This window comes from Alligator mississippiensis, chromosome 10 (genome assembly GCF_030867095.1).
Source record: "Alligator mississippiensis isolate rAllMis1 chromosome 10, rAllMis1, whole genome shotgun sequence".
NCBI classification, from domain to species: Eukaryota; Metazoa; Chordata; order Crocodylia; family Alligatoridae; genus Alligator; species Alligator mississippiensis.
This window is the reverse complement of record NC_081833.1, coordinates 41,545,086-41,571,441: the sequence shown is the minus strand read 5'-3', so window position 1 is coordinate 41,571,441 and position 26,356 is coordinate 41,545,086. Positions and strand designations below refer to the sequence as shown.

Sequence of the window (26,356 nt, the reverse complement as noted above, 5' to 3'; positions counted from 1 at the left end):
CTAGTCTCTCTCACCTCAGTCCCTGGAAGAATCATGGTGCAGGTCCTCAAGGAATCCATTTCTAAGCACTTGGAGAAGGTGATTAGGAACAGTCAGCATGGATTCACCATGCCTGGCCAATCTGGCTGCCTTCTATGATGAAATGACTGGTTCTGTGGATATAGGAAGACTAGTGAATGTGGTATACCTTGACTTTAGCAAGGCTTTCGATACGGTCTCCCACAACATTCTTGCAGGCAAGCTAAGAAAGTATGGGTTGGAAAAATGGACTGTAAGGTGGATAGAAAACAGGCTGGATCACCAGACTCAAAGGGCAGTCATCACTGGGTCATTGTCTAGTTGACAGCTGGTATCAAATAGAGTGCCCAGGGGTTAGTTCTGGAGCCAGTTTTGTTCAATGTCTTCATCAACAACCTGGGAGATGGCATAGAGTGCAGCACCCTCAGCAAGTCTGCAGATTACAAAGCTGGGGGGAGCAGTAGATATACTGGAGGGTTGGGTTAGGATTCAAAGAGACCTCTACAAATTGGAGGACTGGACCAAAAGAAATCTGATGAGGTTCAATAAGGAGAAGTACAAAGTCCTGCACTTAGGACAGAAGAATCCCATGCACTGGTACAGACTGGGGGCTGACTGGCTGGGCAGCAGCTCTGCAGAGAAGGACCTGAGGGTTGAAGTGGACAAGAAGCTGAACATGAGCCAACAGCATGCTCTTGTTACCAAGAAGGCTAACAGCATACTGGCCTGCATTGGTAGGAGTGTTGCCAGCAGATCAAAGAAAGTAATTCTTCCCCTCTATTGAAATTGGTGAAGCCACATCTGGAATACTGTGTCCAGTTTTGGGCCCCCTGCTATAGAAAGGATGTGGACAAGTTGAAGAGAGTCCAGCAGAAGGCAACAAAAATGGTTAGGAGGCTGGGGTGCATGACTTCTGAGAGAGTCCGAGGGAACTGGGCTTATTTAGTCTGAAGAAGAGAAGACTGAGTGGGGATTTGCTATCAGCCTTCAATTATCTGAAGGGTGCCCTGCCACACTTCCTCCACAGCTCCAGCGTCAGCTCCATGCTAGCGGTGACTGCACGTGCACCTCAGGGTGGGCTGTGCTGCCTTGCTGTCTGCCCCGAGCTGTGCGTGCAGTTGCCGCCAGCGTGGAGCTGATGCTGGAGCTATGGAGCCCAGCACTTGTTCGCAGCCTGCCCACTTGCTTGCTGCAGCTGCCCAGAGCCCAGGCTGGCTATAAACAGCTGCGCCAGGCTCCAGAGCCCAGTCACCAGCTCCGTGCCAGGAGCTGGGGAGAGACTGGGGCCTCAGGCCCCTCCCCCATCGCCCGCTCTAAGCTGTGCATGCGTGCGCCAGTACAGAGCTGATGCCTGGGCTCCAGAGCCCAGTACAGCTGTTTGCAGCCTCCCAGCTGCAGCCAAACCTGGCTCTCTGTAGCTGCTGCCAATCATGGAGCCCAGGCTGCTCCCAGCAGGGCTTGCAGCTTCCCTACTGCCTGCTGGGAGCAGCCCGAGCAATATCGCTGGCAGCAGCTATTCAAAGCCGCGGCTGGCCATGGTGTGCAGAGCAAAATGGCCTCACGTGCCATGCTTGGCACGCGTGCCGGGGGTTGCCGACCCCTGCTCTACTATTCTCCCACCCCCACACCAAGCAGAATATACACAGCATCAGTTCATATGGATAGTTAAATAATTTATTGGTAAATGTTAACACCAGAATTAGAAGTGTCAGTACAAAAATAAAATCTAGCTTTACATTGTATTCTATTATACAAAGATTTATTCACATTAGCTGTAGTAGTGAAACACAAAGTTAAATCAAGCCAGCACGCAGTTCGTGCACATCCAGGAAAAGCAGGGCCATGGATTCCAGCTCTAGGAAACAACTTAAGTGAAGGTAGCCTCTTGCAAGGCTTTTTGTTCCAATTAAGACCTTAATCAGGCCCTCTTGATAGGGTGCATCTCACCTGCAGTGGTGAGTCAGTGGCACTTACACTTTCATATTTTTCTACCAGCCCTTTAACAATATTTTTTTGGGGGGGGGGGCATAATTTTTGGATCGTGACATGATAGAACTGCAATGCACCAATACAACCTTATTTTATTTTAAGAGCCCAACACAACAGTTTCAGGCGTTTAACAGGCTGATGAAGGGCTACTCTCTCCTAGGCATGAACTGTTCTATCCATCACCAGTGTCTTGCTTTAAAAAAAATAAACAACAGCTACATAGGGGAAGGCAGTGGGACTTTAGGAGCCTTTGCAAACAAAGTCTGAGTCAGCAAGAAGCTGACAGTTGAGGCTGCCCAGATCATCACATGCTGATATTATCTATTAACTTCTACAGTCCTCTATCTCTCCCACCAACAATTGTGTTTTTGTACAGGCTGAGGGCCAGATTATCAGTTAGTGAAAGTCAGCAGTCCCATTCCTTGCAAGGGAGCTATATCAGCTATAGAACCAACCCCAAGATTCTAGTACTTGCTCAAAATTCAATTTTAAGGGACATTAAAAAATTGAATGAGCAGATCTGATGGGAGAACAGAAAACTACAAAAATCAAAATTACTCTCCCAGTAAGCTTGGATTGATTTAATCAAAAAGAAGGGCTAAGAAGGATTTCTCATGGTGGATCTCTACAGTTCAATGTTAGGTAAAGAATGTCCAACACTAAAAACTATAGAAAGCCACGCAAATGTTTGGCTATTACCTACAAAGTGAGCAGTCATACCCAAATGACTGCACAGTTGATATGACTGGTGAGTGTCTGATTATTCACCTTTACAAGGTCCCCGAAAACTTCACTGGACCTTGGCAAATTCAGATGAATGCCCATTGTACTCTACGTATGATTTAACACTCAAGCCATTTCAAAGATGCATATTCAAACTCTTCAAGCTAAATAGACCAAAGAAGGTACTTAGCTTAAAAAAAGCAGGAAACCAGACACATTTTAGGTCTTCTACTTACTGAGTCATGCTGTTTTTTCTAGCTCTTTAAAAAATGGTTTTATTCAGGTCTAAACTATGGCATGCATTAACAGTCAAAACCATAATGAAATCCTTTGCTGCTGTCCTTTAGGCAAGTGAAAAACACACAGCAGGGAAAAAAGATGCCAAGAAGTTCTCTGAGGCTTATGACTAGCAAGCTCCTTTTTGGTGCCAATCACAGGCTCCCCACCAAATCTGCTCAATTTCAGACTGTTGATTCAACAAGAGATGAAGACAGTTAGCTCCACCTAGAGCCCTCGTCTGCCCTCTCTCAAGACCTTCTGCTCTTCAACATCACAACAATTATGCCTTTGCTGACTGGGCTTTCCAGTTGGTATATGAACCATGCAACTGTGGGATTTCACACAGCAAGAAGTGAAACACAAACCTGTGGAGCACAACAAATGCCCAGACCACCAGTTTCTAGTAACAGCCATAAGCAAAGGTTATAAGATATGACGTCTACCCAACCTAAGCGTCATGGCAAGAAACACAAGACCTTTTATAGATAAATGAATTGGACACTTAGTAAAATCCATGGTAAGCCAAGCAAACAGCCAGGCATTTTGGACATGGGCTGCGCCCTGCAACAATCTGAGATGAGCAGTGGGGAAGGGAAAAGATGTCCATCCAAAGATTAAACAGCTCTCTCTAACTCCTACTCTTATCTATTATAAGGAGTCTGTTGTGGTCAAGTTAGTCCACACTTGAGTATCCTTCTCCCACTCTACCTCTCCACAGGAGTGAACACAAGAGTAACAGTGGTAGATCTATATAGATTAGCTCACGTAAGATCTAGCTAGATGCTCCAGTGTTCAGTACAAGTTACTTGGTGTACAGTGCTATAACAGCAGCTATATACAGTTTTAATACTGGGTAGCTAAAAATATATATATTCACATAAAGACTTTATCAAATTGCACAAGTTTTTACTTGATTAAAACTATTGTAGTTCAGACAGACTCTAGCTCTCACTAACTAACTCCTGAGAAACTGTTTCCTTTACTTGTCTCAAGTCAATCACTAACAGTTAAATCCCATCAGAATATTTACTTTCCTGTGACAAACATATTCCTATCCCCCTTTGTGGTGCTTTAATCCTAGATGACAATGGGTTCAAAGGGTTATTATAAAATGAAGTAGGAATTCAGTGCAAAAGGCAATCTGGTTTGGTAACAAAACAAGTACAGAAAAACACAAACATTTAAAAATGTTTCCTGGGGACTGGATGTTCTGCTCAAGGATACCTCCGACAGATGCCATCAGGGGGATCAATAATGTAAATAAGGATCACACTCAGCACCATGAAAAACTGTGGCAAAGTCAGAGCTGACTACAGTTTAAAGTAATCCTTGGCATTAATCCTTAGTTTCTACGGGATTGTGGATAAACAAGCCTGCCAAAAAGGACAAACACTCTTAATGCACACAGCACATTCTGTCAACAGAGAAGAGACCAAAAAGAGATATTAAAATAATCTAGAAAAGAGAAATATAGAAGAGAGGTCACATTTCCTAGCAGTAGCTCAGGCAATGCTTTGAATATATTTCTATGAGGAAAGGCAAATCACCTAGGAATTTTCTGGCTCACCAAGCAGGCATCCAACCTACCATGAGATTTCAGAGACTTCAAGACCAGATATTTAGAATAGTGTATAGGCAGGATTTGTACATTCTGCAATAATCACAGGCAAGTAGCCAGCTGGGACACATGACTGACACTTGCATATGATTTAATGGCAATTCTGCAGACAGCTGGGGAAGCTGTGTGTAAAGTTCTAAATGTACAGGCCTTGAAGCTTTACAAAATATACTTTTACAAATTCTGTGAATGTAAACATTTAAGAACCCAAGTACTTGGACAGAGAACTAACAGCTCAGTAAAAAACAGGCTCCCTCTCCCCCCCAAAGGGCTGCAGATCTAGAAGAATATATACAGACACCAGGAATTTCCAACTACTGATTGCTGGGCCAACTTCTATTCAGCCACCTCTTGTGCCTTTAACGGCAGATACATAAAGGCTGTTATACAGAGAAATTTAAGTAGTGCCCCTTTATCCAGATGAGCCCCTTGCATCACTGTTCACATTCACAGCTATTCAGCCATAGGTATCCACAATGATTTCTCATGTTGCTGTTTTGCTGCTAAAAACAACATCTAATAGTTGAAAAAAGGGGGGCAGAGAAAAGTTAGTAGCCTTATCATAAAAAGCTTTTTCACATTTTTTTTTTAAAAAGGTGGAGTGTTTTTAAGGTTTGTTACAATACGTAGAAAGTGCTTGCTGGACTTCGAAAATGCCACATTATTCAGCTGCAAATATTTTAACTGCAGAACCACTCTGTCACATTTTGGCTACTCTCCATTACTGTAGTTCGGTGCTTTCAGGAGTTGTAATGAAGTCTAACAAGTGCACCCTCCTTCCCCACCTCTCCAAAAAACGAAACATGGCACTTGGCATTACCAAAATGTAACAAAATAAAGTTAACAGGTTGATTACTATATCAATCCAATCAAACAGACTGGAGACTGACAAAACAGCATATTCCGGTTTGAAGATATCTAAACTTTGCAGTAGTATCAGCGGAAGTGCCTTCCTTGTTTCCTTGGGAAGCGTGTATGTAGCAGTGCCACGAGACAATCAAACTGAGTTTTTGCTGTGCTGGTTTGCATGAAGTACGAAAGCAACAAAGTTTAAACAAGTTCCTCAATGCAACATTTGTTTGCAGCACACAGCTTTTCAGATTGGAGTCAGCAAGGTCTAGCTTCTCTTTCCAAACTGGAAGCAGGAACAAACCTTCCTAGTGACTGAAGTAGCCAGAGAAAAAGCAAACGTGTCCTGGATACAGCTAGAATCACACCTCCCTGTTATCTCCTGGTCATAGACCAAGAAGTTGCAATATTCATCAACTATCTCTGCCATGTAACCAAGATTCTCTTCTTCCTATTTGTTCTTTGATCTCTCGTGGAATGCTACAGAGTTGCTAAAATCCGTAAAAATGAAACCACCACCACACAGAATGTCTGCCCCACACCTAAAATGAGGGCCTCAAAGGGGATCATTTTTTTTCCTGCAGCTCTGTAAACTCCAGCAATAGCAGCACCTGGTTTGGAAGAAAGAAAAGGTATTAATATGCTAGACAAATTTGGAATAGAAACATAGCTGTACTATGGGCACGGGCCTAAAGGGCCAAGCTTGCAATCTGATTATTTATGATTAGAGATCTATGCCACTGCCCATGCAGCGATTCATACCCTCCCCCCCACAACCTCTAAGTAAACTGCATATAATTGTGCTTATAAAAAGTAGCATCAAAAACACTGCCTTGGCTATGTCATTCTTTCAGTTATTGATATTTAAATAAAACATTTCAAGTACATTTTAAAACTCAGTTGGCTAGAACTGAATCTTCCTGATATCTTTTTGCTCTTCAACTGTTCACTTCATCAATGCCTAGAACAGCAGACTGCACTAAGTGAGACATGCCAGTGTTCTTTCAAGGATGGATTTGTACTGCTGGTTAAGACTAGAGTTGTGAAGAGCAGTTCACGTGTAGAAAAATATAGTACAAATGCTCCAGCTTTATGGCTGCAGAGCCACCAAGTTGCCTCAAAGGTGCTCTCACCAGCCAGGGGGGAACCTCTCTGGCAGGCTCTATGATCCACAGCTTGTCCCCATGTTTCCAGGATGGCAGTACCAGCTTTTGCTGCTGCAAGAACAGAGGCTCTTCCTAGGGCTCTTGCAGGAGCTCTGACAGTGGGAAGAGGAGCTCTTTCTGAGGTTCCTATGAGGTTGGGCTTTCCTATTGCTGCCTGCCTCACAGAAATGGAACCTTTCTGGTGTTCCTGCAACAGTGGTAGCTCTTCCCTTGGCCTCCCACAGCAGTGGTGGCAGGGAGCCAGCTGCTCTCCCTTGTGTTTTCCCCCTAGTTGATTCAACTGTAAAAAGGCATTTGGACATTCAGGCTAGGGAGTCAGAGGTGGCTGGATACAATGCTAGTCATGTCACCCTCCTGGTATGCCACTGACTAGAAACTACAAAGCCTTAGTCACGCTAGCCCGATAGGCTGTTAGGCTTGGGCGAGGCTTTAACTTGTCAGACCAGCATATAGGATCTTCAGGAGGGAAGCACTACAGCCCATATAATGTGTGCCAGAGTGACAATGACCACAGTACTAAAATAATTATGATAAAATTCCTCTCTACAGACATTTGCTAAGGTCTTGCTGAACTGTCTACTGTTTGCAACTTGTTCAGATAAACTCTACTTACTCAATAAATCAGACGCCTGCATATCAGGAACTTACATACCTAACCAAGACCCCTTTTACTGTATTAGGTCTACTTTCATAGTTTCACAGTTGGTAGGGTCGGAAGGGACCTAAGCAGATCATCAAGTCCGAGCCCCTGCCACGGGCAGGAAAGGATGCTGGGGTCAAATGACCCCGGCTAGGTGGCTGCCTAGCCTCCTTTTGAAGACCCCCAGGGTAGAGGCAAGCACTGCTTCCCTTGGAGGTTGGTTCCAACTCCTAGCTGCCCTGACAGTGAAGTAGTGCCTCCTGATGTCTAGCCTGAATCTACTCTCAGTCAACTTATGGCACTTATGGTAACAGTTCCTTGTTACCCCGGGTAGTGCTCGGGGGGACACGGACTATCCCACTGCCTGCTGGTCCCCCTTGGCAAGTTTACAGGCGGCCACCAGACCTCCTCTCAGCCTTCTTTTGTGGAGGCTGAACAGGTTCATGTCCCATAGCCCTTCCTCATAGGACCTGCCCTGCTGCCTCCTGACCATGTGAGTGGCCCTACTTTGGACCCTCTCGATGCTGTCCACATCCCTCCTGAAGTGCGGCGCCCAGAACTGAACGCAGTACTCCAACTGCGGCCTGACCAATGTTGCGTAGAGGGGGAGGCTCACCTTCTTGAACCTGCTCGTGATGCATCTATAGATGCATGACAAGGTACGGTTAGCCTTCCTGACCGTGTCCCCACATTGGTGGCCCATGTTCATCTTGGAATCAATAGTGACACCGAGATCCTTTTCTGCCTCTGTGCTGACAAGGAAGGAGTTCCCCAGCCTGTAGGTATGCTGCTGGTTCTTCCTCCCCAGTGTCATATTGAATGTAATAGTTTGAATGTTTGTAATAGTTGCCCATTAGCCAGTTTAGAAGAAGACAAGATTCATCCTTTTATCTAGGCCGTTGTTTTGGCCTACGTGTGGAAGGTTCGGGCTTTGCTCAAAGTCTTAACTCCTGAATTTTATCTTTAGAGGCCTTTAACAAAGTTAACCTAAAAACAACCCTCAAGCAAACATCCCGAGAGACCAAACCCTAGGGGCCTTTGGAAAGATTGGAAAGAAAGCTCACTGCAGTGGTGTGGAAATTCCCCAAAGTAATTAAAATGGTCAAGAAAAGAAACTGAACCCAGCAGAAATCTGTTAAGAAAGATCCGAGCCCAAATTTGGGAGTAGTGACAGGTTTGGGTAGGAGGGGCCCAAGACAGCAACTCACTCAATAAAAACTGTAACCTACTGTCCCAATTTGGAGGCAACCTCACTTGCAGAACAACGAAGGAAGAATAGCAAGTGTAGGCCGGATCAGACTGATCACCTGAACCACCCTCTCCGTGAACACGAATCTCTTCGTTCACGCTGAAGCCGCGGAGCACCCGAAAGCGACTGAATGAAAGGGACTTAGTTCTATCAGTATTGAGGCCAGCCCATTGAACTGTATTGCTGAGGCGAGCCCATTGAACTGTACTACTGAGGGCAACCCATTAAATTGTACTACTGAGGAATGAAAGCATATCTAGGTGTTTGGCTTCTCAGAATTCTAGGATTGTAAGTATATTATGAAAAATAATAGTATTGATTCCAAGTTAACTTTGAGTTGTAATTGTAGTTGTTTTTGTAATACTAATTCTAATAGCATTGTTTGGGAAGGAAGTGCATTTGGAGCATTGTTTCTGATATACGTAGTTATTGTGTTCTTAATGTTTGTGGTATTTCTTAAAGCTAAGCAGTGTTATATGCGTAGCAAAGAACTTTAAAATAAAATTGTGTTGTATAAATTAAGTGTGCAATCATTGTGAAATCGTGCAATCAACTAGATACTCCCCCAACCAGTGCATCAAACTAATCAGTAAGTTGTGTGGGATTTTCTCTATTCCATAACCCACTAGAGACACCCAGGTGCAACACCTTGCACTTGTTCGTATTGAAACCCATCCTATTCTCATCTGCCCATGTCTGTAACCTGTCCAGATCTAGTTGTAGCCTGTCCCTCTCTTCTAGCATGCTCACTTCTCCCACCATCTTAGTGTCATCTGTGAACTTGAACAAGGTGCTTTTCACCCCCTTGTCCAAATCGCTGATGAAGATATTGAACAGTGCAGGCCCTAGGACCCAGTCCTGGGGAACTCCACTGCCCACATCTCTCCAGGTTGAAATTGACCCATCCACCACCCAGAACTGGACAACTATTTTAATTGTGGTTCAACTTTGAAAATGGATAAGTGGTATACTTTGGTTCCACAATAAAAACACAGTTAGTTTTTAAATCTGCAACGGCTGGCACTAAAGACAAAGTATTTAAGAACTGTAGGAAAAGGATTAATATTTTCAAGCTCTTGGGACTGAGACGTTATTCTGCGGCCTAAGCCCATTTTTCCATCATGAGGAATGTTTCAATTTAGCAAACTTCTGAAACGACCACTAATGAAGACACCCTGGCCAGTCAAACTAATATTTTTGAAGGTCTAACATACTTGTTAAGATGCCAGCAGTAATTGGTCCCACGATGCCCATCAACAGGATGCTTACAGACATAAACCTACCATATTTGTGATGTCTGAGGGTGAAGAGTGCAAGTAATCCTGCAGGTACATGGAAAGAGAGAGAGGACACCAGTGCCCACAGGAATACACCATACCACATTTCTGCAAGGGAAGAAGACAGTGGGTTGAGACTCAGATAAGGCTTTTCATTCCCACTCTTAATATGACAGCTGTTATAGGCTCCCATCAGAAACACTGCTCTGATTGTCCTGAATACAGGCAGTCCTCAGCTTACAACATTTCGCACTTACAGCGTTTATAAATTGACACCATTTCAACCTTATAACATCAGTTTTGACTTTACAACACTTGATCTGATGTGGCGCCATGCCAGCAAACCAGTTCACTGCGTTGCTCATCTCCCTGGTGAATGTCTGTCCAAACTTCCTTGGACACTTTCTTTAAGAAAGCAGACAAGACTGCAGAAAAACCTGCAGCCAAGACTCCTGAGAAGACTCCAGCCAAGAACACTTCAAAAAGTCCAATCAAGTCACCTCAGAGAAGTCTTTCCAAATCAGTATAATTGCTATTTACAATATAAATACATTAATGTAGCTATATTACTCATCTATAGTTGACCGAGTACAAAATTCTGGGGTATTTTTGGTGAAAATAGGTATCAGGCCTTGGTTCAGGAACCAATCCCCCATTTATAACATTGTTTCTTATGAGAAAATTGGTTCCGAGTTACAACGTTTCGACTTAAGATACAGTTTTCAGGAACCAATTGTGTTGTAAGTCGGAGAACTGCCTGTACTGCAAAACTACATACTGAGACAAGGTTCTCATCATTAAGAGTGTAAAGACAAGCCCCAATTCAGTCAAAGGGGAAGAAAAGCAATGATACAAAAGTACAGGCCTAGTACTTGGAAAAAGCATTAGGGGTGCACTGATAAAGATTTTCTTGGTCAATACCAATAGCGAATTTATTAACTAGGCATACCAGCCAATACCAAGCTGATAGCCAATTTACAGAAATGCAGCTGGGCAGCTTGGAGAACAGCATCCTGCTGGTAAGTCTGTGAAGAGGGAAGGGCAAGGCAGATCGAGGCCCCCCCTCAGTAGCCCCATGTTGCAGGGCAGGTAGGGGATGCACGGCCAGCGCAGGGCTCCAGAGGGAAAGGCAGGAGAATGGAGTGCTCAGAGCAGGGGTGGTGCAAGGGGGGGCAGAAATTCCTTGTAGCACCCCTGTAGCTGCCCCTCCCAGCGCTATTGCCACCTGCCCCACACAGCTGAGCCCACCCCACTCCCCCCTCCCTGCAGGAGGATAGAGATGGGCAAAATATGAGCAATGGCCAGATCCAGTCCAACAGGCAATTCCATCCAGCCTGCAGGGCCCCTCCATAAGCCGATAGACTTGTCACAGGGCCTGGTGCTCACTGCGGCTCCACACAGGAGGTACAGCTCTAGTAGCTAGGGAAACACCCCTTATCTCAGCCCTAAGCCAGAGCGCTAGAGATGAGAAGCTTCTGCCTGGCAGAGCTTTTGCTTGCCTACCCCTTCCCAGAGGGGAAATTCAGGTAAGGGCCCCATTGAGCCAGGGCCAGGAGCGTGGGGAGCCACATGTTATGGGGCTGGCCCCACACACTACAAGAGCACCAGAGCTGCACGCTATGAGGCTGTGGGGGCACTGGACCTGCACACTGCTACCACATGAGGCAGGGGTCTCAGGTGGGAGTGAAGAAGCTGCATGCTATGGGGCTGGCCCCAAAAGCTGCCATCGTGTGTGGCTGGGGTCTTGGCCAGGAGTTGTGTCATGGGGCTGGGCAGGGCTGGCCCTGCACACTGCTACCATGTGGGGACTTGGGCAGGAGCTGCATGTTATGCTGTGGCCATGTGAGGCCAGGGACTCAAGTGGGAGTGCAGGAGCTGCATGCTATGGAGCCCGGTGGAGCTGGCCCTGCTCTCTGCCACATGCAGCTCCAGGGACTCACATGCTCTGGGGACTCCAAGGATCATCCCTCCTCCCCCTGCAACAAACCCCCATTTTGAGCTATTATGCAATTGCCTCTAGATACAGTACCCCAGGGTTTTTCAATCTTTTTTAGCTTAAGTGACCCTGGCGGCTCGATGCCGAGCAGGGGGAGGTTATGGGGAGGAAGGAGGAGTGCACAGCTGAACACTGAGGCAGGGGGGATTTGCGCAAGGCTGAACACTGAGTGGGGGTGGAGTGGGCAGCAGCACACCACCAGATGCCAAGTGGAGGGGGTAGCACGTAGCCGGACCCCGAATGGGGAGGCTGGGACGGAGCGCTGCCATCTCACAGGAGCAGGGCCAGGGTAGGGCGGGGAAGCTCACCAGGCTGGTGTGTGGCAATGGTGGCCGTTGTGTGCAAGCCTCCCTGCCCCGCAGAGGAGTGCCACTGCCCTTGCCCCGCCCCAGCTCCTAAGAGGCAGCAGCACTCAGTTCCTGCCTATATGTACCCTCTAGGACTGGTCTAAGTACCCCTAGCAGTATGCACTACCCCTAGCACAACCCCTGCACTGTGCAAACACACGTAAACCAGGACAATTTTTTTTTGGAATAAAATAAAAATGCTATAGTAGATGTTTGTTTTTTCAGTATATACATTTTTTTCTTGTTCCAAGATGGCAACTCCTTCCCCTCCAAAAAGGAGTACTTCTGGGACAAGGGGAGGGACTTTAGGTGGAAAAGGTCAGGGGTTAGGGACAGCTGCTCCCAAGATGGCAACTAGGGGCAGGGCACCTATCAAGGGGTGCAGCTACTTTTGCAGCTCTTGACAGCTCACCAAAACTTGTTAAGCCACCCTCCAGCCAAAATAATTGCCCACTCCTGAGCTAGGAATAGCCATGCCTAGCATCTATATGGGTATTTCCCATACTTCTGGGTTTCCTGGTTACCAGATAGGTCTGGAAAGGAATTTTTCCCCTCCGCTTGCTACGCATGTCAGGAGGCAGGGATTTTGCCTTTCCCAGAAGTACTGGTTGCTGCTGCAACCAAGGCTAGGGATTTTGGCTGGGGTGTGTGTATGCTGACACTTTAACCCAGAGGTTCCTGGATAGCGTCTTACCCCCTGTTCAGGATCAGACCAATTGCCATATTTGGTATCAGGAAAGAAATTTACCTCTTGAGACTGTGGGGGGTTTTGCCTTTCTCCGTGAGGGGATGGCCTTTCTTCCTTGGCTCTCTAGAGCATATTTTAACAACCCTTGACTGCTGTGGTCTCCCTGTCCTACCTGTGGCAGGTTATGGTGTTATGCCTTGTGGTTGTATCAGGGTGACTTTGTAGTGTTACTAGTTAGACAATGGATCTGTATATAATGGTTTGGATAGGGATGATCCTGCCTCTGGCAGGTGGCTGGAATAGATGACCACTGGAGGTCCCTTCCAGTTCTACTTTTCTATTCTATTATGAATGTTACATGTAAAAAAGCCATGTTAAAAAAAACACTTTAAAGTTGCAAAGTCAAGCAATCAAAATGTTAAGAATTACCAGATTTTGGGTTGCATGCGCAACTCTCAAATGCAAAGACAACTGGATACACTAAGGCTCCACAGGCAGCAGCACAAGACAAAGCATCAAAAAAAGGAAGCAATAAGCCAGTGATCCTCAGCCAGGGTGCCGCAAGATCCTTTTTAATGTTGCAGTGCAATATTAGTACTACTAGATGTGCAAACACCTGCATGCAATTCACAAGATAAGCCTAGAGTGTTCAAATAGTAAACCAGTGTCCATAACACACTAACCTGCCACAAGTTCCCTGCAACAAAGGAACTGGCTCTATTATTTTTCCATAGTCACGAAGCAAGTGAAAGCTAAGAGCTGCCATTTGGGCTCCTTGAGTCAAAAAAGACTGAGAACAGCTATGCTAACCAACAAGCTGCAACTGGAACCCTGAGTCTAAAGTGTGCAGGGACACAGCCCCCTGCTCCTGAGGCTACAGACTACTCTGAATCAGAGACTGAAGTCCGGAAGTGCTTTCAACAATTCTGGTTTGTGAAGTGACAAGAGAAAACGCCAGGGTGCGCCCACACAGGCTGATCCTGAGCATGCAACACAGCTCCTCCAGGAAGGGCGAAGTCACACGTGACACCTAAGCCACACTAAAGGCATGTGAAATACCGACGTCCACACAATCAACTTCATTACCTCCTACTAACTGCCCTCCGTGAGTCTCAAAGTTAAGCCGCTTCACGCGAGGGCCGCGATACCTCGCTTGTGTTCAGTCCACCCCACTGAGATGAAAACGAACAATTTGCAATCCTCCAGCTCCCAGGCTGCATCTCTCCCAGGTCCACCAGAGCCTGGACAGAGCTCAGCTCCCAGCCACACCCCTCCTAACCCCAGCCCTTCCCGCACGCTCGCTGGCCCCCGTCTGCTCCAGCTTGCGGGTCCCTACCACACACCGAGGGCGGCTCAAGCCTGCCCGTGCTGGCTCCCACCCCGCGAGTTGCCGCCCGACGCCCCTCCGGGGCTGCGCTCCAGATGCTGCGGGCGGGGGCTGGGGGCGAGCAGCAGCAGAGGCCGCCACACGCGGCTCCCGGCGGCGCTGCCCGGCACGGCCCGAGGAGGAGGGGTGCCCGCGGGACCACAGGCCGAGCCGGGCGCACCTGGGAAGCTGGCGAGCGGCCCGGAGTAGAGGGTGCCGTTGCCCACGCGCGGCACGAGGCGTAGGCTCAGGATCTGCTGCAGGAGCCAGCCCGGCTCGCCGCCCTCCATTCCGGCTCCGGCTCCGGCTCCGGCTCCGGCCCAGCCTCAGCCGCCACGCACCTGCGCCAATCGCATAGCGCGTCATCTCTTCGAGCCCGCCCCGACAGGCACGATGCGTCTCCAATCAGCTGTCTCCGCCGCCCACGTGGGCCACGCCCCAGCGGAACAGGCGCTTCCGGAGGGCGGGGGCGGTGCGTCGCCGGGGGGTGGTGCTGGTGAAGGTCACGTGGGCGCCGAGCTGCATGCTAGAAGCCCCCATCCCAGCCTCCAGCTACGGTACTGGAAGTCCGCTTCTCGTCTCCGGATGTCCCGCCTCCTTCTTCCAGATTTGCTAGTCCACCCTTTTCTCTATGGTTCAGCGGCACTAGAGCGGTCGCTTGGGTCCGCGCAATTTTCCTCTGGGGGTGAAGGCTGCGTTAGCTCGGGCTCCCGAGTCTCTGTGGTGCCGGCGCGGAGCGGCATGTCGGGCTCGGAGGACTACAGCTCGGCGGAGGACGAGGACTACGTGCCCTCGGGTGAGCGGGGCCGGGCGGCGGGGGGGGCCCGAGCTGCCGCTGCAGGGCGGCAGCCGAGACCTCCGCGGCCCGGAGCAGCGCGGCAACAGCAGCCGCGGGCGGGAGCCTGGGCCAGGTAGGGCGGCGGCGCGTGTAGGGGGTAGCCCCGCCCACGTCGCTGCTTTGAGACGCTGCAGTCGGGACCCGCCGGGGCTCGAGGAAAAGGCGGTTGTTTCGGCGGGCCAATGAATGAGATCGTCCTGCCTGTGATCTTGCTTCGCAACTTGAGACAGCCTCCGCCTATTCAGTGCTGCAGAGACTGGTGATTTTGCAGCTTCCTGCTGCCTTGGATGTCTTTTAGACCACGAAGGAGGTCCTTGCCAGGGGGCCCTGGGTGCTGTGGGTGCGTCTTCTTGTCCGCTCCATTCATATCTCCAGGCAGTGTCACAACACTGTTCAGTGGCTTCTTGGACTTGCTCAAGGACCAGCGAGCGCTGTCATACAATCGTAGAGAGTTATGGTTGGAAGGGATCTCCGGAGGTCAAAGCAGCACCATTCCCAATGAGATCATTCCCTGCAGGGCTTTGTCAAGCTGGGCCTTAAAAGCCTAAACTTCGTTGCTGCAACTTGAGTCTGTTGCTCCTAGTTCTGTCATCACTGAGAACATCTTCTTTTGAAGATTGCAATTAAATTCCCCGTCAGTCTTCTCTTCTCCAGGCTAAACGAGCCCAGTTCCCTCAGCCTCTCACAAGTCATGTTCCCCAGCCCCCAAACCATTTTGTTGCCCTCCACTAGACTCTCTCCAATTTGTCCACAGCTTTTCTGTAGTTGGAGGGGGCAAAACTGGACACAGTACTCCAGATGTGGCCTCACCAGTGCTGAATAGAGGGAATAATCACTTCCCTTGACGTGCTAGCATCACACCTACCAATGCAGCCCAGTATGTCCTTATCCTTTTTGGCAACAAGTGCGCCCAGCCAGCTCCATATTCAGCGTATTGTCCACTGTAACCCCCTGGGTCTTTTTCTGCAGAGCTGCTTCCCAGCCAGTCAGCCCCCAGTCTGTAGTGGTGCATGTGAAAGAGCCTCATCCCAGCCTCCTCGCTCTTTTGTGTTGTCTGTTCCCCTCTCCCTCTTGCACATCTGTCAACCTGGTTGTCCCGAGTTACTGCCTACATGACTGGCCTCAGATAAGAGGGTGTGAATTTAACCTCTCTATTGTTATGAGCTCTGACCTCACAATATGGGGGCACCGGCTTAAGCCCATGTCACTCCTCTAGGTAACTGTTCTGTTTTTCAAACTGATTGACCGGCATCAATTAACATTTGTCCCTGACTGGGTCCAGGTGGTGAAGTCAGGAGGGCTTTTTAAGAGGGTCCCTGCAGGAAAAAGACAGGCGGACATTTTAAAACACACATACAGAAGCAGGGACCTCTGCATCTCTCCTTCATTTGCTGGATGTGGAAGTGAGTAACTTATCAGAAACTTAACTAGGAACTTAGTTTAACGTACAGTACTCTAATTGCGCATCAAGAGGCTACCAAGCCGCTTCTGTTTGTTCAGAGTTATTCTTTTACTACTTGTCTGATTTGTACCCCTCCCTGTGCCTACCCTCTCTACCTAATAAAGCTGTCTGATCTAGCCAGCCTTGTAGTACATGCTTGAGATGGATTGGGCAGGCCTTCTTGCTCCCTTTACTTGGCTGACTAAGGGAGACTACTTTCTATGCTTCATGCTATAAGAAGCACTCGGATATATCCTGCTGGCGTTAAGAAACCCCTATGTAACCCCGGGTGGCACAGGGCCCAGAGAAAGACCTGAGTCTGGGTGGTGGCAGTGGTACCCCAGGCTTGTGGGTGTGCTCCAAGTAGGGGGTTGGCCATCAGTGGGCGCCCCTGGGGAGGCATCCGAAGCATGGTTTTTGGCTGGCGCGGTAAAGCAGGTGGCTCAGTGCAGGAGTGCCCCCTGCTGGCCTGCCACAGTGCACAGGATTGTTTTGTGCTAAGTGCAGGACTTTGCACTTGTCCTTGTTGAACTTCATGAGATTTCTTTTGGCCCAATCCTCCAATTATTTAGGTCACTCTGAATCCTAGCCCTACCCTCCAGTGTATCTACTACTCCCCTAAGCTTGGTGTCATCTGCAAACTTGCTGGCACTCTGTGCCATCTTTTAGGTTGTTGATGAAAATATTGAACAAAACCGGCCCCAGGACTGACTCCTGGGCACTCTTTACTTGATACCAGCTGCCAACTAGATAGTGAGCCAATGATGACTACCCTTTGAGTCTAGCAATCCAGCCTGTTTTCTGTCTACCTTAAAGTCCATTCATCCAGCCCATACTTGCTTAGCTTGTCTGGGAGAATGTTGTGGGAGACCATATCAAGAGCCTTGTTAAAGTCAAGGTATACATCCACTGATCTCCCTGCATCCACAGGCCCAGTCATTTCATCATAGAAGGCATCAGGTTGGTCAGGCATGACTTGCCCATGGTAAATCCCTGCTGACTGTTCCTAATCACCTTCTTCTCCAAGTGCTTAGAAATGGATTCCTTGAGGACCTGCTCCATGATTTTTCCAGGTACCGAGTTGAGGCTGACTGGTCTGTAGTTCCCTGGATCCTCCTTCTTCCCTTTCTTAAAGATGGGTGCTATATTTGCCCTTTTCCAGTTGTCTGGGACCTTTCCCAGTTGCCACGGGTTTTTGAAGATGATGGCCAGCAGCTCTGCAAGTATATTGGCTAACTCCTTCGGCGCTGTCGGGTGCATCACATCCAGCCCTGTGGACTTAGAAAAGCTGAATGTGTACAACTAGTCCCTAACCTGTTCTTTTTCCACTGTTGGCTGCTCACCTCCTCCTCAGACTGCTGCCAGGTGCAGTAATCTGGCAGCTGAACTTGCCTTGAAGACTGAAGTAATAAGGCATTGAGCACTTCAGCCTTTTCTGCATCCTCTTTTCACTAGGTTGCCTCCCCCATTCAGTAAGGGACCCAGGGTTTCCCTGACCTTCCTCTCATTGCTGACATACTTGTAGAAACCCTTCTTGTTGCCTTTAATCCCTTGTTAGTTGCAACTCCAACTGTGCCCTGCCCTTCCTCATTTCATCCCTGTATACCTGAGCAATACTCCTGTAGTTCTCCCTCATTTGTTCATGTTTCCACTTCTTGTAAGCTTCCTTTCTGTCTTAGTTCATTGAAGAGTTCCCTGCTAAGCCAAGCTGGTCTTCTGCCATACTTGCTAGTCTTTTTGCACATCGGGATGGTTCGTTCCTGCACTCTCAGTAAGGTTTCTTTCAGGCACAGCCAACTCTCTGGGACTCCTCTCTCCCTCAGACTGGTTTCTTAGGGGATCCTGCCCATGTGTTCTCTAATGGAGTCAAAACCTTCATTTCTGAAATCTAGGGTCCTTACTCTGCTGCTTTTCATCCTTCCTTTCTTCAGGAACCTGAACTCTATCATGTCATGGTCATTGCTGCCCAAGTTGCCATCCGCTACTATATCTCCCGCCAATTCTTCTCTGTTTGTGAGCAGCAGGTCAAGAAGAGTGCAGCCCCTAGTTAGTCTCTTCAACACTTGCACCAGGAGGTTTGTCCCTGGCACTTTCCAAAATCTTCCTGGATTGCCTGCGCACTGCTTTATTACCCTCCTAGCGGATGTCAGGGTGATTTGAAGTCCCCCATGAAAACCATGTCCTGTGATCAGGAAGTTCTAAGAGGTGTCTGAAGAAAGCTTTATCTACCTCATTCTCCTGGGGTGGTCTACAGCAGAACCCCACCACAACATCACCCTTTTTGCTCTTCCCTCTAACCCTAACCCAGACTTTCTACAGGCCTATCTCCATTTTCATACTGGAGCTCTGAACAATAATACAGCTCTTTCATAATGTGCAACTCTTCTCCCCTGACTGTCCTCCCTAAACAGTTTATACTCATCTACGATAGTACATCAATCATGCGAGCTATCCCACCATGTCTGTTATTCCAATCACATCATAGTTTTGTGACTGTATGAAGACTTTCAGTTCTTCCTGCTTGTTTCCCAGGCTCTGTGCATTTGTGTACAGACACCTCAGGTAATTAACTGATTTCTCAATCTTCCTGAGAAAATACAGCAGACCTCCCCATTGCCCCTTGCTTGTTCTTCCTCCAGGTCATCCACTTACCTCAGGGCTTTGGTCCTCATCCCCCAGTAAACTTAGTTTGAACCCTCTTCATTAGGTTAGCGAGCCTGTCTGTGAAGATGCTCTTCCCTCTCTTTGTCAGGTGGAACCCATTTCTTCCTAGCAATCTTTCTTCTTGGAACAATATCCTGTGGTTAAAGAAGGCAAAGCTCTGCTGCCAACACTATCTATGCAGCCATGCATTGATCTGTAGGATGTCTGCTCCTGCCCAGGCCCTTCCTCTTGACTGGAAGGATCATTGAGAATACCACCTGAGCCCCTGTTCCCTTCACCCTTGCACCCAGAGCCCTATAGTCGCTTTTGATCTGCTCAGGGTCATCATCCCTGCTAGTATCACTAGTGCTTACATGTATGAGCAGCATGGGGTAGTAGCCAGAGCTGGATGAGTCTAGGTAATCCTTACATGACAGCCTGGATCTGGGCTCTAGTCCAGTGTTTTCTGCTCTGTCCCCGCCCTTGGTGGACTCATTTTGAGTCGACGATTGCTCCCAACCCTGTTTTCCCTTTAGCTGTCCCCTGAAATCAATTGGTGTATATCAAATACCCCTCTTCCCCCCCCCCCCCCCCAAACAATGGGGGGATAACGGTTGTTCGGTGGCAGTCAAGCTTACATTAACCCTACACATCAAATAGACCTGCTGCATTGAAGTATCTGGTATTGGCCACCCTCAGGAATAGTATATTAGACTAAGTGGACCTCATATATGGCTCATGACTATAGTTCCTTTCACCCAGCTGCTGTTGGTATACATGAGCTACTCTGTTCTTCCATCTCTCTGGTTTTGGGTAGAGTATGACTAAGATTCTCTGCCTGCCAGCCTCCCTCATATGATTTCTTCTCTAGAGAAACTGACTCCAGTGCTTCTTGCTGTGGAGGTGCACTGGTATATTGGTTGCCTATTGGATCTGCACAGATAAAAGGGGAAATGACATTATCAGCTATTGAGTTTTTTTGGCCATTGTAGCCAGTAATGCTTACTGATGATTATGCCTTCTGGCCAGGGCCTTGGACGCCTGGGTTCCCTCTCCCCTGTGGAGCCAGGGCTCCCGGATGCCTGGATTCCTTTGGGAAGTGGCATTTTTCCCCTTGTAGGGGGGCAGCATTCTAGCCTTCAATAGGTCCTGCTTGGGGCTGCTGGGAGCAAGATGCAGGGGGTGCTGCATACATGTGTGCAGCTGCACATATGCACATGGCCAGGAATACATCTAGGCTGTGTGGAGAGCAGCCCCCTACAGATAAATCTATGGAGGGAAAGGGGCTGTGTGGGGGCATGGGGGTGGTGGATTGAGGCCCTCATGGTGAGGGTGGGAGAGGAGCGGGGCCTGGATCTCTGCCTAGCCAGAGTGGTGTATGGCACGTGGGACCAGGGCGGGGAGTGGGATGGACCCACGGGCAACTCGTCCAGGGAGAGTGAGGAGGGGCTGGCTCCCCAGTACTGCACCCTCCCCCAGGAGAGGCATGTCAGGGAGATGTGCCCCTCCAGACTTGTGCACGGGGTGGATGCGGGATGCTCACTGCATGATTGGGGCTTTCTGCTCTACTGCCTTTCCCTCAGGAGCCCCGTGCCAGCTGCGTGCTCCCTGCCCATTTGGCAGCAGTGGGGGTGGGGAGGGGGAGCACGGCCAGCATGGGGCTCTAGGGGCAAAAGCAGCAGAGCGGAGAGCCCCAAGGCAACAGCGGGCAGCCTACATCTGCCCTTTACCTGCTCAGCTTTGTTCTACTTAAAAGTATCCCCACCTTTAAATGGTTGTGGTGTCGCTTCAACTAAAGCACATTTAATGAGCTTTAGTTTAAGCACCAGGATGCTGATAAATGATGCAGGAGACTGCTGGAGCACACACAAATAACCAATTTCCTGACTTACACAAAAAAGAAGGTTTATCGGATCGGCATTAGTCAATATGGTTGGTTAATAATTGGTTATCGGTATCAGCCAACAAAATCTTTATCAGTGCACCCCTAGTTTGCTGTTGTTGCTGTTCCTGGCTTTGGAAAGTAGTGGAAGAATGAAATTGCCTTGTTTCTAGTTGGTTTTCATTGTTGCCCATGCCCACAACAGTGAAAACTGGTAATATTCTCTTCAGTTCTGTTCTACAGCAGCTTCTTGTTTACAGTAACTTGAATGTCTTTAATATTGTGAACTTGGACTGTCAGCCTTAAGTCTTGCACTTCCCACTGCCTTTGACAAAGTGCAGAGAGACGGCCTCACCTGAGGCTCAGAAGTCTCAGGCATTTGTTACACTTGGTTCATGTCTGGAAAGATCTGTGGCAACCTTAGAGGCTAGAAGCTGTGCTCTTCTGAAAATTGCAAGCTTGGATTTGTCATGACCCAAAGGTCTGATATTTTTTTGTGTGTGTGTGCACTTCGGCACTAAGAATTATCCCCGTGGGTTTACGGCTTCATTGCACGGAGGAGTTCTGCTGCGCAGAGAACCTGTGTGCAAACGAGTGTTCCCGCCACTTTGCAGCGGTCTTTGCAGGGTGCATTTCCCTTTGCAACACAGAAATGCACGGTGCAAAGCGTTCCCGCTCGTCGTATGCAAATTTGTGCCCTGCAATTGGCTAGTTCTAAATTATTCACACGTGGCGGCTAGCGATTGGCCTGCTAGCCGTATAAGAGGCTTGAGCAGTTTCCGCCCAAGCCGAAGAGGACTCCACATCCATGTCGTGGGGACTCTGGGTGTGCGCGGCAGGGTAATAGAAACCCTGTGTGTTGCCCAGAGGAGTTTGGCGGCCTGATCCACCGCCCACCTCTTCCCGTCTTCGAACGGAGCCTACTATAAGACGTATCGACGAGTTTTATGTGCGCTTGTCCTGGACATCCGGAGTTCTGTCTGCATGGAGCCTAGCAAACTCCACATGATTGTTCGAGTTTTGTCTGCGTGGAGCCTAGCAAACTCCACGTGTGTTCGTGTTTTTTGTTGTAACCGCAACTCAAGCAAGTTCTCAGCCTGCACCGCGACCATCTCGGTGTAAGTAAAATAATCTTAAAATCAACCGTTATGTGTCTGTGCCTAATTCTAGCTCGGCGCCCGCCCTCTCTGACCTGGCCTGCCCGGGCTGCCGGCTACAGCCCGCGTGCAGAGCGACGAAAAGGGCCCGGGATCAGACCCAGCCCGCACAGGATTCTGCAGAAAATGAAGGCATGTGGTCACAACACAGCCTTCAAATGGGGAAACTGTGAGGTGTGCCAGAGTCCCTGTGCATCAGCAAATTGGTGTCTATTATGGCAGCATCTTCTAGGCCACTGGTTCTCAACCTTTTTTTATACCAGGACCCATTTGTAAACATCGATGGCCAATCCTGAACCAGTGCTCCTCACTCCTGACCCCCTGCCTCAGGCCCCGCAGTATGTGGGGAAGGGTGTGTGGGAGGATAAGGGGCAAGCAGCCCCTTGCAAGCTGGAACTCTGACAGTCTGCAAGGGAAAACCCATGGTTTCAAAGATGTAGTTGATGTTCATCTCAGCCAGGTGAAATGATGGAAACCAGTTCTTCCATTTTGAAGTTTGACTGCTAATAAAACTTGCTTGTAGCCTTTGAAAACAATACCAACAGCTTATTTTAACAGCAGCCTTTCTGTGAGTAGGTTTGAGGAAATCTTCCAGTGGAAGATTTGGATGTTCCAGGTGCTGGTGATTCTCCTGAATCACTTGAAACCATTTTTTTTTCTTCCTCAGAAAGTGTGGAATTTAACTTTTCCCCCCTTGTTTCCTGGGTGTAGTCATAGTAACCTATGGTGTTTGGTTTCAGGTGCTGAGTACAGTGAAGATGATGTGAGTGAATTGGTAGAGGAAGACGAGGAAGAAAATTTGAACAAAAGGAAAAAAGGTTCCAAAAGTATTGCATGCAGGTAAATGCTGAATGAGCCTTACTTTGTTTGGGGTACCCTACAGGGAATATAGGTGGCTTCTCTGAGAAACCAGTGTGTCCAGCTGCAATAAGCCTGCCTTCTTGGCCCAGTTATACAAAAATGACATAAGTTAACTTTTCTTTCTGTATTATAATGATATTATGAAAAGTGAAAAACTTACAAGAATAGCGTGAAAGAGAAAACTAGTTTCATTCTGCTAACAGAGCTGTTGAGACAGTGTCCAACTGACGTTCCCAGGGGCCTGCTGGGTATCAGTGTTGTAGCCAAGAATAAAAACCAATAAGTTGCTGACTTTTTCAAGTGGGGCACAGGAAAACAAAAATTTTTAAATAGGTTTTCTTAAAAAAAAAAAAAATCTTATGTTAAAATTAAAGGTAGGGCCACCTGTGTTAATGCCAAAAAATAATAATCTGTTAGGATCATTACATTAAATAAGAGAAAATCAAAGTGTACAGTGTATGTTCGCTGCCAGGGTTTTTCAACTAGCTGAACAGGTGGCTGTCAGTCACTGTCTAATCAGCTGGACCCAGAGTCTAGTGAAGTACCTAACCAGCTTTTGACAGTGCACCCTTTTGTGCAAGTGCAGAGAACCTTTTCTTCACTTCAGTTTATTCAGCTAGTTGAGGTCAGTGATTAGAGCTGAGAAGCTGAAGTCAGGGAAGCACTTTTTTTTTTTTTTTTTTCTTTTCTCTTCCAACCTAGGAGTGAAAACAAATTGTGAGGATGGGTCTATTAATGCTAACATCCTGATGGACACAGTGGCCAAAAACAATTAGTTTAGTTAGCTAAATGGAGAGCATACTTCCTTTGTTTAATAAATCCGTTAGTTTTAACCTTAAATCATTATGTAGATAAACTTTTTTTCCATCTGTATCTAGCTTGTTTGAGGTAGTTTCATTTAACTAATAAAATCATTTTTTAAAATGCTGTTTTTTAATGTCTCTCTTTTTAACTGAATTTCAGTTTCTAGCCAAATGCAGCACGACACAACTTATGAGTAAAAAAAAAAAAATCAAAAAAAAATCTATTAAATAGGAAACGTGTTATTGATGCTTTTGGAACATAAATGCAAAAATTAAGAATCCGAGAGGGAAAAAACCTTCAAGCTACGTATTTGCTGAGATATATGTATTTATCTAAAATTTATCCTCTTGTTTAGCAGAGAGAAACGCCCAGGTTAGTATGATGGCCATACACTTAGTTGCAAATTAGCATTTTGAATGGTTAGCAACTAATGAAAATTTCCCTTTTAAAAACATGTAAAAAAGACAAATACAAAACCAGGTCATGAAATTGGTTTTAATCACTTTACTGCTTGCCTCTTTAAACTATCATTAAACTTGGCAATTTTAAATAATTTTTAGTTAAACCAATCTTTCCTTGCAGCTTCAGTCTCTTGATTTAAAGGTGTCAAACTTATCCTACCCCATGGGCCAGATCTAGACTATGGGTCACCTTGTGGGCTGGATGTGGATGCGGTGAGGGGAGTTACTGCAGCTGTTGCCAGTGGGCATCCCAGTGGGGCTCTGTCCCTGATTTTTGTCAGTGAACCCTGCCTGCGCTCATCTTGGCCCGTCTACAAGCCCCACAGGCCAGGCAACCTGGCTGTGCAAGCTGCATGCATTCTGGATGTTTGACACCCTTGCTGTGGAACCTTACCAGCTACTTTACCAAAATTGTCCATCTGCTTTACCTCTTGCAGTGATCATTTAAATAGTTTTGTCAGAACATTACCCCTACACTTTCTGAGTGGCATAGTTGATTCTAGCCAAATGGTTCAGTTTTAAGGTTAGTTGAAGCCTTCCAGTTCAAATCTTACAGTTTATAAATATAAAAAATATTTTATAACTTCACCCACATTTGTGATTTAATGGGTGGGGCTTTGCTGCATCTCAGCATTTCTGTTGGCATCTGTTCCCAGGAAAAGGAAGAAAGGAGGCCTCTTGTTAGAGCCAGGTGACTCTGAGGAGGCAAAGGCTCAACAAGGTGAGAAGGAAGAGGTGGATAGTCTAAGGCAGGTGGAAGGAGACAGATCAGAAGAAGAAGAGAAGAAGAAAGAGGATGCTCTTTGGGCCAGTTTCCTCAGTGATGTGGGACAGAAACCTAAAACCCTGGCTGCTGCTCAGGTGACCAGTCCACAGACTTGCAAGGTAATGAAGACACCTGGTCTGGGCAGCTCTTTATTGATGGAGTGTGGCAAAGAATCCAGAGAGTAAAAATACAGATACAAGAACAACTAGTTCAGCTACTATTGAGTGGTGGCTCAAACAGTAAAACAATGGATTCCTTCTACCCTTCATATGCCAGATATGGGAAAGAGCCCTGGTGCCAGCCACAGTGTAAAGCCAGACCCTTTCCTTCTATCTGGAAAGTCCTGACACTTGTGTGTAAAGGTGACCATTGTCCATCATTGTGTTTTCTAAGCTGTTCAGCAGGAACTAGAAGCAATGTCTTGTGATGCCTTATTAGCCCCCTTTTTAATTGGCATTTGTACTATATAAAAGCAGCTTTATTTGACACCTCTAAGTTTTATGCAGTTAAACACACTTACCCCTAAAGGGTATACAAGGTACAAGATGTGTTTCTTGAGCTCTGGTGACAGCATGCCTCCTCTCCTCACTGGCTTTGGCATAACTGATGCTTTTATCTTGTTGTACTGGCAAAGGGTGGCAAGGTCCTGGCCAATTATGGTGGCAGGATGGGAAGATCTTTTCCAACGTGGAAAGGAGGGATATGGTGGAATTGCATGCTACAGTGGCTAGTCTGCTTCTGGGTAAATGCTATAGACAGTGACTTTCTCTCCACTTGCTGGAAGATGCAACTTACCTGAGTCCCTCTTGTACTATATTTGTTCCACTTTGTCACAAGCATTTTATAAAAAGGAATATTGTGTGTTTGTCCTTTGTAACCTGCTCACCTCATGCTTTACTTCCAGGTGTCCTAAAGAGACCCTATGTTTAGATTGTCACATAATGGTGGAATTTAATTTCTCTCCTTTCTCTGCTGACTCTCTTCACTGTATTGTCTTTTTAATGTATTCTACTCTGTAGCTGCAGATCTGTTTGGTAGTCTTAGACCCAACCAACTTTATCTGCATACGTGAAGGAATATATTTAGGTCATTGGTCTCGTGTCTTTTCTACTTGGTACAGTCAGATGTGAATGTAACTGTGGAGTATTATACTTCAGATTTTACTCCATAATAAACTTTCTAAGTGGTAGGAAGCAAACAGAAGGCCAGTTTTTCCCAAGCTGCCTGCACAAAATGCATGCTATTATAACATCTGACCACTAGATGGGAGAGAGCTGGTTTGGTTTAAATTAGTGGTT

General features: G+C 47.3%; 2 protein-coding genes across 8 annotated transcripts in view; one reads left to right on the top strand and one right to left on the bottom strand.

Moving 5' to 3' along the window:
• Positions 1-1,678: 1,678 nt before the first annotated feature.
• Positions 1,679-14,580, bottom strand: TMEM170A (transmembrane protein 170A). 2 transcript variants are annotated; one of them, XM_006258750.4, is made up of 3 exons: positions 14,387-14,580; positions 9,746-9,916; positions 1,679-6,087 (listed from the first exon to the last, which is right to left on the bottom strand). In XM_006258750.4, the coding sequence occupies exons 1-3, from the start codon at positions 14,493-14,495 to the stop codon at positions 5,957-5,959; spliced, it is 411 nt and encodes a 136-aa protein (XP_006258812.1). In that variant the 5' UTR covers positions 14,496-14,580; the 3' UTR covers positions 1,679-5,956. The 2 variants fall into 2 exon arrangements, with proteins under 2 accessions (XP_006258812.1, XP_014452560.1); XM_014597074.3 differs by having other exon boundaries at positions 9,815-9,916.
• The window catches only part of CFDP1 (craniofacial development protein 1), a 255,468-nt gene continuing 243,688 nt past the window's right edge, over positions 14,577-26,356 (top strand). For all 6 annotated transcript variants that reach the window (XR_009455228.1, XR_009455227.1, XR_009455230.1 and 3 more), the window contains exons 1-3: positions 14,577-15,001; positions 22,907-23,006; positions 24,949-25,177. Coding sequence is in view for 3 of the 6 variants with exons in the window: in XM_059713733.1 (XP_059569716.1) it covers positions 14,599-15,001; positions 22,907-23,006; positions 24,949-25,177 (732 nt within the window). In the remaining 3 variants the exon portion in view is untranslated. The remainder of the gene's footprint in view (positions 15,002-22,906; positions 23,007-24,948; positions 25,178-26,356) is intronic.

Bases quoted from the DNA above. Each gene is read 5' to 3' on its own strand.
- TMEM170A (XM_006258750.4), bottom strand. From the start codon at position 14,495: ATGGAGGGCGGCGAGCCGGGCTGGCTCCTGCAGCAGATCCTGAGCCTA. The intron at 9,917-14,386 runs GTGCGCCCGGCT...CTTCCCTTGCAG, and splicing joins GCCGCTCGCCAGCTTCCCAG to AAATGTGGTATGGTGTATTC. The intron at 6,088-9,745 runs GTATGTTAGACC...CTTCCAAACCAG, and splicing joins TACTGCTGGCATCTTAACAA to GTGCTGCTATTGCTGGAGTT.